Source organism: Glycine soja, chromosome 4, assembly GCF_004193775.1.
Source record: "Glycine soja cultivar W05 chromosome 4, ASM419377v2, whole genome shotgun sequence".
NCBI lineage: Eukaryota > Viridiplantae > Streptophyta > Magnoliopsida > Fabales > Fabaceae > Glycine > Glycine soja.
Window position 1 is genome coordinate 17,701,429 of NC_041005.1, and position 11,644 is coordinate 17,713,072.

The 11,644-nt window shown below is 33.3% G+C and overlaps 1 protein-coding gene and 1 long non-coding RNA gene across 2 annotated transcripts; one reads left to right on the forward strand and one right to left on the reverse strand.

The window, feature by feature from the left end:
* Positions 1–1,853: 1,853 nt before the first annotated feature.
* LOC114408138 lies at positions 1,854–4,076 on the reverse strand. The gene is made up of 2 exons (XR_003665826.1): positions 3,920–4,076; positions 1,854–2,098 (listed from the first exon to the last, which is right to left on the reverse strand). It is a non-coding gene; the product is annotated as an uncharacterized LOC114408138 (long non-coding RNA).
* A 2,264-nt stretch (positions 4,077–6,340) lies between these two features.
* Positions 6,341–9,292, forward strand: LOC114409470 (protein MAINTENANCE OF PSII UNDER HIGH LIGHT 1-like). The gene is made up of 3 exons (XM_028372949.1): positions 6,341–6,735; positions 7,784–7,921; positions 8,685–9,292. Exons 1-3 carry the CDS (start codon positions 6,565–6,567, stop codon positions 9,045–9,047), a joined length of 672 nt encoding a protein of 223 aa, XP_028228750.1. The 5' UTR covers positions 6,341–6,564; the 3' UTR covers positions 9,048–9,292.
* The last annotated feature ends 2,352 nt before the right edge of the window (positions 9,293–11,644 follow it).

Genomic DNA, 11,644 nt, shown 5'->3' on the forward strand with positions numbered 1-11,644 from the left:
TTGTCAAGCTAGACTAAACAAATTATTTACACTAAATATATATATATATATATATATATATATATATATATATATATATATATAGAGAGAGAGAGAGAGAGAGAGAGAGAGAGCACAAAAACCAATAATTAAAGTATCTAATCATTGCAATTAAATACACACAAGCACAAAAGACAACATAGATTTTTCTCTGTCAGCCTGAGTTGTAATTTTTGTCAGGGTGTTATAATGGGTGGCTTGGATGATGATGTGTGTGAATTCGATTGATTTTCATGTGTTGGTTAATGGAGAGGGTGTTGGACCTATCTTACCAGGGAGAAGACTTAAGCAGGAGGACCCAGTGTCCCTTATCTCTTTATTTTATGTATGGAGGGCCTTACTTCACTACTTAGGAAATTCAAGAGAAAGAGAGATTTCATGGTGTCAAAGTGTATAGGGGAGCTCCTCTCCTCACACTTTTTTTTTTCTTTCTGAAAATTGTTTTTATTTTGCAGGGCAACAAAAAAAGAAGCAAACATTTTGCATGATATCCTTGGTGCTTTTGAGTCTTCGGGGCTTTCAATAAACTTATAAAACTCAGAAATTTATTTCAACAAAAATACTCAAGCACACCTCAAGGGTCAAATATCAACTAAGCTTGGAGTTACAAAATGTCTTGGCACTGGAAAATATCTTGGAATGCCATCCATGATTGGAAGAAAGAAAAAAAAACCAGTATTTGGATACTTGAGGGATAGAATCTGGAAAAAAAATCCAACATTGGTCAGGGAAGCATTTATCAAAAGCTGGCAGGGAGGTTCTTATCAAATCAATGGCTCAAGCTATTCCCTCATACTGCAAGAGTGCTTTTCTTCTTCCACCATAAACTCTCCAGGATGAAATCCAGAAGATTATGAATTCATTTTGGCTGGGAAGTAACATAAATTCAAGCAAAGATATATGTTGGTTTAGTTGCAAACGTCTAACTATTAGAAATTAAGGAGAATGAAGGTATGGGTTTTCAACATCTTTTCACTTTTAATTTGGCTATCCTAGGGAAGCAAGGATGGAAGCTAGCTTCTGACCAGGATGTTGTTGTTTCACAAGTTTTCAAGGCAAAATATTACCATTATGGGGAGTTCTTGGGTTCCTCTTTGGGACATAACCCAAGTTATACTTGACATATAGTATTCACACTTCACAAGCTTTAGTCAAAGATGGCATTAGATGGAAAATGATAGATGGCAACAAGATAAAAATTTGGACTGAGCCATGGCTTCAAGATTCACAAAATTCATATATTGTTTCTCCTCATATTGATGGGCTTGCGGATTTAACAGTAAGTTCTCTTATTCATTCTTCAACGGCCACATGAAATGAGACTCTTATTCATGATCGTTTTGTTCCTCTTGATGTTACATGAATTCTGTCCATGCCTATCTATCCTTCACGTGACCCTGATAAGATTTTGTGGAAGCTTAGCAAAGATGGCATGTTCTCGGTCAGGTCTGCTTACTATTATGCTATGGAGAACATGACTGATAGCTTTCATCTCCAAGTAAGTGGAAATTGAAAGGATATTTGGAATCTAAAAACTCCTCTAAAGATGAATGTGTTCTTATGGAGGGTTTCTCGTGGGTGCCTCCCAACAAGGGAAAAGTTAATATCTAGAGGAGTTGAATGCCCCATCTCGTGTCCCTATTCTGTGGATTCCATAGAAAATGATTGGTATATTTTTGCTGGCTGTCCGCATGCTAAAAAGCTTTGGCTTGAAGCATCCTTGCTTCACCAAGTAAATGATATTGCAACTGTGACACCCTCTACCCCGACATATATATAAATAAACAAAATATATAAAAATATTGGTAACCAAATTCACACGGGTAAAAGGTTCACATTCACTTCACTATTATCAATTAAAACTTATTGAAACATATTTGGCTCAAAATAAGGCCATCAAAATTTACAGAGATATTTTATTAAATCAGTGAAATAAAATAAAATAGACTAACATCATGCCACTAATATAAAAACTTATGTCCCACTGTCACATTCTATCAGAGCGTTGTGTCTCGACGTCCTTCAGCATAATGTTCCTTAAAGCAATTCACCTAGTCGTCTGCTCCCCTGAACACAAAGTTCAAGATCATCACAGGATCCAAACACAAACAACACACGGGGAGTGAGTTATCACATTCCTAACTAATAGAGAAACAAGACAACTAGATATGCATATCATATAAACTAAATAAAATTTACTTACACGTAATTCCACCACTTTGTCATTCAAAGTTCACTTTTCATCCATCAATCACACTTTTCAATCATCAATCACATTACACAAAAATCACATTCTCTGATCAAGATATAATAACACATCAATTTAATAATAAACAATTAGCAAGCGCATGAGACAGTTATGCTAAGACTCAAGCCTATATGCAATGTGGTACCATGTCAGTGAAAAACCACCCTGGGGCGCTTAGGAGTACATAACAAGACACACCACATAATGGGTTTGCCAGGTCACTCTCACTAAGTAAGATCATAGGGAGACCAGTCAGGGTCACGATGTTTTGCGAGAATGCTCCAACCATACGGGATCAGCATAGGCTTAAAGGAGCACTCAAACCCGGTGACCCCCAAGGCCTACACTCCGAAGAGTCCGTCAGGGCCTCTCCCTCCTGATTCAGGTCCAACCCCTAAAATCATTTTAACACACAGACACTGCTAGTGAATTATACAATACCCACGACCTCACACTCGTGTCTTAAGCACGTACAACATATTGCGCTACAATTTAACACTGGTTCCTAAATAGGAACCTACACTTTCTCTTTAACACTGGTTCCTAAATAGGAAACCTACACTTTCTCTTTAACACTGCGCATTTACACTTTTCTCAAGATAACACTGGTCGGGTTATTGTACAATTCACAGCTTACAACATAAATAATGTCACATCAAGAGTTAATCACACACTTATTCACAACCAAAACTCATTCACAATTTCACATCTCATAATGTTACAATCCACCATCACATGTTTTCACATATCTCACAATTCAACACCTGTTCTACTTTACACTTTTACTCAATCTCAATAACAATATTATAATCTCAAGGCAACATATCATTCCACAATTCATCACATATTTCATTTATAAGCACTGCTCATAAATTATACAATACCACGACCTCACACTCATGTTTCAAACATGTTTAACACAATTGCGCTACAATTTAACACTGGTTCCTAACTAGGAACCTACACTTTCTCTTTAACACTGCGCATAAACACTGGTCGAGTTATTGTATAATTCATAGCTCACGATATAATTAATGTAACATCAAGTGTTAACACATCCACTTATTCACAATCGAATATCATGTCCACACTTTAACATCTCATAACATCACATCAACCATCTCATAACATTGTCAATGATATTCATAAGGTACAACATACACATGTTCATAAAATTTAACCATAATATTCTCAAACTCCAACACTTAATAATTTTTGGAATCATACTACAACACTCTACAATATTATTTACATAAATTATTAATATAAATAGCTACCTCTATATCTATAAACTGGCATACATCATATTGAATCACAAATTTCAAAGTAAGCTTTCAATGCACAAGAAAAAGAGAAAATACAAAATCAATATCTCTCTCTAAATTTCTCCTTATTTTATTTCATCAATTCATATTAATTAGAAAAAAGTACTCAATTTATAGGGTTCATGCTCAACATAATAGCATATCAATTTCACAACAATTGGTCTGTCAAACATATATAATTCACTATAATAATTATAAGGATAAAATGAAATTGCAAAAACACCCAAAAACCCATTCCAATTGATATCTCTAATGATCCCTACACATGTTCTCACTATTTCCCAAGTGTGAATAACTCATCTCTTACCTCTAAGCGGACTCACGTGTCTTCCGACAACGATAGCGGCATCTATAGCGGTTCCTTGAGATTCCTCAAGTTTTTCCTCCGACTGCTCCGATAGAATTCTCGAACGTCAGAGAGACGGAGAAGAGATTGAAGCCTCCGCTTGTACTGTCTCCATGCGATTCCTTTTTCTCCCACCACGAATATTATCTCGCAAATCCCAACGGTTAGAGTGTGCGAAATTGAATTTCGAGCAACATATCCAAATTTCATGAAAATCCAACGGTTAACGAAACCGGGATCGTAGTTTTACTGAGACAGTTTTGGGTTTCTGCGGGATAATAAAAAGCTACAATGCAAAGGGTTTTCCTCTAAGCTCAGACATGATTTTGCAATTCCCAACGGTGAGAATGCTCGAAATTGGGTTGCGAACGTGGTGGTGCTCAAATTTCACGACGATCCAATGGTTAATGAGTCCGAGATCATCGTTTTTCTGAGACAGGTTTTGTGGGCTGCGGGAAAAAGAAAGGGTTTTGAGAGGAGAAGGGGAAAAACGAAAATGAGAAGCAGATGAGGCCGAGGAGTCTGTATGAAAAACCTAGCATGTTGCTATTTATAGCTAGGGGCATTTACGACTTATTATTTACTCTATTTATTTATTTTTATTATTTTTACTAAAAAATTCTTAAATTTATTTATGAAAAAATGGGATGTTACAACAACCACTGTCCATGATATGATTTATTTTTGCTGCTCTTCAACATTTCTCACAACCATAGGTTGATGTTTTTGCTGTTGTTTTATGGACATGCAACCTGGAGTTTGCGAAATGATAAGGTTTGGGACAATGTTGAGAAACCTATAAACATCTTCCTTCAACAAAAATTCAAGATTGTTATAAAAGAAATTCATGTTAAGATTTGGACCAATTGATGTTTTTGCTGTTGTTCTTATGAACTCTTTCATTCAGTTTGATTTAATATAATTATCTTTAAAAGAATATACTATTCTAAATTAAATTATAGGTATAAAAAAATTTGTAATTTATTTAATGATTAATTTCAGCATACTTTTAATTGATTTTTGTAAAAAAAAAACTTATTTATTATAATAATTCGTGTTAAAAATGAAATTTATTCAGGACAATAACTCAAATGTTGATTCATGGACCAAAATTTGCATTAGTCAAAATTAATAAGATGAATCAAAATATGTGATATTCATGTTATAAGTGTGAAAGTGATATTAATTTAAGTAATATTTTTAATAGAATTGATAAGGTATTCTATAATCAGGGCGAATTCTAATATTTTATGTGCCATGACAAAATAATACTAATGGACCTTTTTTATCATTCAGAAATACGTCAGTGGCCCTTTGTGTACAAGCATGATAAATATATATTTTATACAAAAAGTAAACAAAATTTTCATTAAAAATAAAATATTTTATTGCACAAAATATTTTTTCGACTAATAGATACATACAAATATAAAATATTACATGCGAATAAACATTTTTTTTTGCAGAAATTAAAATTTTGTTAGCTTAATACTGAAAACAGATAAAATTTAGGAATTAAAGGAGTTTGAGAAAAGTCAACAAGATGAATATGCTGCTAAAATGAATTGATTTTTTTTTCTTTTCACGTTACAGTTGTCTGAATTTTTTGTACCCTCTTTTGTCATGGGTTCTGGGTGGTCGCATCACAAATTAACCGCCGAGACCGACCCTGTCTATAATGTGCTTGGATAAATGTTTAAGGCTTAATGGTATAACTTAAGTTGAATTGATAATAATTAAATATTATTATTATTATTATTATTATTATTATTATTATTATTATTTTCAACATAACATATTAAAAAAATTAAAAAATTAATATACGTCAAAATATTAAAAATTAAATTTTACTAATAGATGCCATCACTCAACTGATAACAAATTTTTTTAGAAAAGAACAAAAATAAGGATTAAAATCATACATATTCTTTTGTTTCTTCTTATTTATTTATTTATTTATTTATTCTTACTGAATTCAAATTCTTATATTAGCTAATTTAATTATGTTTATATTATTCCTGAGTATTTAATATTTATTTTATTTGATTTTTCATTTTTTTATTTTTTTATTTCTTGATTTTACTTCTAAGGAATCTCAAACCCAAATAAAGATCTTAATTTTGGACGAGTCATTGTATATTTATCTAAAACATTATAAATTTGTTATTATATTTATATCTTGTCTCTAGTTAATAATATTTGTCAAAGAAATTTTGTTGAAAAACCACAAATCGTCCACGGTTCATGATACATTTGTGGCTAGCAAGATTGGACCCATGCAAAGATCTATTTTCAGCTACATGGAACTATTTCCATCAGATATATTTTTCCCAACACCTTCCAATATCCATGTGTCCTCACATGACATATCCCACTCAATTTGTTGTCCCTTAAAGGTTTAAGCTCCACCACGAAACACCAATCCTCAATACACACAAAATTCTGTTCAGTTTCACCCGCTAAACAACGTCACCTAAGAGATCTACTTCAAAACACAACCAAAATCTTAAATTTCTTGGAACCCTTTTAATTGTTTTTTTTCTTTAAAAAAATCATTTTCCTTTAAACTTCAATTTTAGAGTTCTCTCTCTGATTCATCCCCAGCAATGGCTTGTGCATTGCAAGCAACCTTAGCAGCCAACGCCTATGTCTTTTCTTCCAGGAGATTCTCCTTGAAGCTCCAAAAGAACAGTAAGAGAAGGTTTTCTTTGTTCACTGTTAGAGTTGATTCTGATGAATCTGATTGCAATGAGGAAGAATGTGCCCCGGATAAGGAAGTAAGTTCATTAGTTTTCTTAACTAATTTGGATTTTGTTCGTGTCTTGTTCTATTTGTTATGCCTGTTTGGTGGCTCAGAAAGATGGAAAATATGATTATTGAAAAATGGAACCTTGGGAATATAATAATGAAAAATAAGTTTCCTTTGAGTATTACATTTACATGTTCTGTCTTGATACATTTGTTGTTCTGCATATAGATCACAGGGGAGAAATTGGGAGGAAGAATTTGGCTAGTGCTTATAAGTTATGGACTTTTAGTCAATTTAAAGGTCATAATGATTTTTTAGTTGAGAGGTATGTTTTTGAATTACTTAAGTTACTTATTTGTGAGATGTTGGCATAATTTATTGTCAAGACTGGAATGATTTAGTCTGGAAAGGATCATTGTCTTTAGATCTATGTTGGGCAATTTGACTCACATTGCACAATAAGTCAAGTTTAGCTTCAAATTTATGATTTGCATATTTCTGATTTGATGGCATGCGTAATTTTGCAATTGACATTTCCTATACTGCCTACAGCACAAATATTGTATTCTTGTCCCTTTTTGCATGCTACAATATAGTTCCAAACGGTTCGTTCTTAAGTTAGAGGATTTATGTTTTTGTGCTCAATGCAAATTCTGTGAATTAGCTTAATTATGACTGAGAAAAATGAGGAGTGGGAATTAGGGATTTTATAAAATCTGTGTCTCAAAACTAGAATTTCAGGGGAATTAGCAAAATTAAAGGGCATTATGTATGTTCAGATATGTATTCAATGATATTAAGAATAATTTAGGAATTCCAATTTTATGTCATTGAGCCTTTCTATGTGAAACACATTTGTATGTTAATGATATTTGCATTATTTCAGTTTCACCTGAATTTCAATGTGTTTCCAATTATTATACCATTTCATCTTCTGCCTGACTTTCTAATTGAGATGCCTACATATACACATTCATGCTTTATTAACTAAAAATGAAAGCTATATCATCCATGTGTGTAGCTTCTGCATTCATTCTGAAACAAAGGAAGCTAATCCTCTGTAGATGGTGATTTAGGTAGGGAAGGTCAGTGTGGAATGGTTAGCTGGGGAGAAGACGAAAGTAGTGGGTACATTCCCACCTCGTCGTAAGCCGGGTTGGACTGGCTATGTTGAGAAGGACACTGCTGGGCAGACCAACATATATTCAGTTGAGGTTAGTATTTTTCTATTTTAACTAAATTAAAGGCATGCAATGTTTTATTATGTTCTCTTGGTCTTTTATATGTAATATTCTTTTAATTTGTTGAAGTTTAATGTTCACTTTGATGTATGCAAAATGCAATCATGTATCAAACCCCAGTAATATGATAACAAATAAGAGGCTATTATTTTGGTAATCATACATACTCCCTCCAGACTCAAATATAAGGAAACAAACTACTACATATTGATTATGAATGTTAACTTCCCTTTCAAAAAAAAAAAATGTTAGTTAACTACATTTAATTTTCTCAATCTCATTTAAAAAATGAACTTGATTCCCTAAACTGTCCTTCACGCTAATGGAAGACTTGAATTTTATGAAGACTTGATTTTATGGAAACCTGTTTCAATAGAAATTCTCTTTCTCCATTTTGAAGGCCACTTGGTTGATATCATGAGAAGCAAAGGGGTCATTGAAAATAAAATCTGAATTAAATAAAGGGTATTTTGGAGATGATTGATTTATAAAGGGTGAAATTAATTAATATTTGTTTATATATTGGACCACCATACATGAGTTTCTGTTTTCTTCTTATATTCGAGTACAAAGGGAATATATTGTTAGTGTTATATGTCAATTTTGATGATAGTTGCTGGGATTAGCAACTTGTGTTAAATTGAAGAATTCATGTTAACATAAACTTATTGTTCAGAACTTCAACCAATGAGAAATATGATCAATTTGTCTAACACACTCCTTATGGTCTTTCCAGCCAGCAGTTTATGTGGCAGAAAGTGCTATAAGTTCAGGAACTGCTGGCTCTTCTTCTGATGGAGTTGAAAACACAGCTGCAATTGTCACAGGCCTTGCTCTGATCTCGATTGCAGCAGCATCGTCAATACTGCTACAAGTTGGTAAGAACGCTCCTCCTCAGATCCAGACGGCTGAATACTCTGGACCATCACTTAGTTACTACATCAACCAGTTCAAGCCACTGGAAATTACTGAAGTGTCCGTGCCTAGTGAGGCAGAACTATCGTCATCTGTTCAACTTGAAAGCTCGCCTCCGGAAGTTTCCCAGGTTCAGGTTGAAGCTCAAGCTCCTGAGACCTCTAGTGTGAACATTGTATCGTAGGTGTATCATGTGGTTACCACTTTTGCTACGAAAACATAGCAAAGAAGTTTATTTTCTGTCAATAGTATGAGTCAGTGTATACACAACTAATGGTTAATGGATGCAAATGTTTTTGTTGAACATCATTCTTGGTATGCCACTGCTACCAACTGAAAGTGTGTTTATCTTTTGTAGGGGAAAGTGATGATATTAGTTTCAGTTTTTTATACAATCCTCAAAATAGTGAAACCACATTGGAAATTTTATAATGTTCTGTTGGTTCCTGAGGTTTTTAGAGGCATATTTAAGATCCTTATTCATCTGTTCACTTAGGCATAACACATGCCGCATGTTTGTTACATGCCAAAGAAAAAAATATAAATTGGAAGATGTTGAGAGCTAAAATTGTAAAAAAAAAAAAAAATTATGAATTGAAACTATTTTTTTTCAAAACCTTGAGCATATTAAATGTTTTAAAGAAGACTTTTCATAACAAGAATTGAAAGATGTGATCACTCTAAAAAAGTGATCCGACTGACAAGTTAAGATTAGTAATATATTGTTTCAAATGTTAGACTAAAATTTTTAACCTGTGATGTTACAAACTATAAAGCGAAACACAGGTTATTAACAAAATGCGGAAAAATAAAAATTGAATTATACTTTCAACCATTGTCATGAAAGAGTTGTCTTGTTTTGGTTCTTCCAAGCTCTCACTCTCTCTCTAGATGGTGTATCAGATGAATTGAAAGAGGTGAGCTCAGGAACCAAATATATAGGCTATATATAGGCATTCTACCATCAAGAATATATTTAGTAGCCATTACCACTCATTAGTGGTCATTACCACCCATTAGTAGTCATTCAATTTGGCTTCTCAATTCCAAAATTGATGGAGTTTTTCATTTTCAAAAACGTTCAGACCAAAATTATTACATTCTCCCACTTGGTTCAAACGTTTTGACTCAATGATTAAGTCAATGTTCAATCTTCTCAAGAAATGAATATATGAATCATAGTGATAGTTCCTCTTATAACGAGTAATATCATCCATGTATTACATTATGCTCAATTTCTCAAGCAGTATACTCAAAGTGGTAATAAAACTTAATGAATAAATCCAATGTTTATTCTTGGTCCAAAACATAATTTTTCTCAAATAAATCAATGTGCACCTAAATATGAGAAAATATCACAATATAAAAGTTTCAATTTTAACATGTATGTATACAATCATAAAGTGAAACCAAGTCTCATTCTTTCTACATGATCCTTAAATTTAAATGGTGGCATGCCTTTAGTTAAAAGATCAACGATCATCAACTCAGTGCTTATATGTTCAATGACCACTTTTTTGTCTCTTACTCTTTCTCTAATGGCTAAGTACTTAATATCAATGTGTTTACTTTGACTTCCACTTTTGTTATTCTTAGCCATAAAGACAGCAGTTGAGTTATCACAGAAAATTCTCAAAGGCCTTGAAATAGTATCAACTATCTTCAGCCCAGAAATGAAACTCTTAAGCCATACACCATGTTATGTAGCCTCAAAACAAGAGACAAACTCAACTTCCATGGTAGAAGTAGCAGTCAAAGTCTGCTTAACACTCCTCCATGAAATAGCTTCACCAGTCATCATGTAAATGTACCCAGCTGTTGATTTATGAGAGTCAACACAACCAACAAAGTCTGAGTCTGAATAACCAATCACATCTAGTTTGTCTGTCTGTCTATACATAAGCATGTAATCTTTGGTCCCTTGAAGGTACCCCATCACTTTCTTAGCAACTCTCCAGTGGTCAATATCTGGATTACTTTGATATCTTCCTAACATTCCAACTGCAAAAGCAATGTCAAGCCTTGTGCACACTTGAGCATACACGAGGCTTCCAACAACTAAAGCATAAGGAATGTTTTTCATTTGTTCCCTCTCAAAGTCATTCTTTGGGCACTGGTTCAAATTAAACCTATCACCTTTCACAATGGGATCAACACTTGGTGAACAATCTTTCATCTGAAATCTATCTAGAATTTTGTTACTATAGGTTTCCTGTGATAGACCCAAAATACCTCGATGCCTATCTCTATGAATCTTAATGCCGATGACATAAGATGTATCACCCATATCTTTCATGTAAAAAGTATTAGAGAGAAATTGTTTCACCTCATGTAGCAAACCCCGATCATTGGTTGCAAGTAAAATATCATCTACATATAAAATAAGAAAATATATTTTACTCCCAGTGACCTTGTGCTATATACATTGATCCATGGGGTTTTCATCAAAACCAAATGAAGAAATTATCCCATGAAACTTAAGGTACCACTAACGGGAGGCTAGTTTTAAACCATATATAGATTTATTAAGCATGCAAACCAAATGCTCACCACTACTAGAGGAGAAACCTTCAAGTTGTTTCATATAAACCTCCTCCTCTAAATCACCATTAAGAAAAGCTATTTTCACATCCATTTTTTGCAACTCAAGGTCAAAATGAGCAACTAATGTCAAGATAATACGAAGATAATATTTCTTAGATATTGGAGGAAAGTCTTTGTGTAGTCAATTCCTTCTTTTGAGTAAATCCCTTAGCAACAAGTCTTGCCTTGTATCTCTCA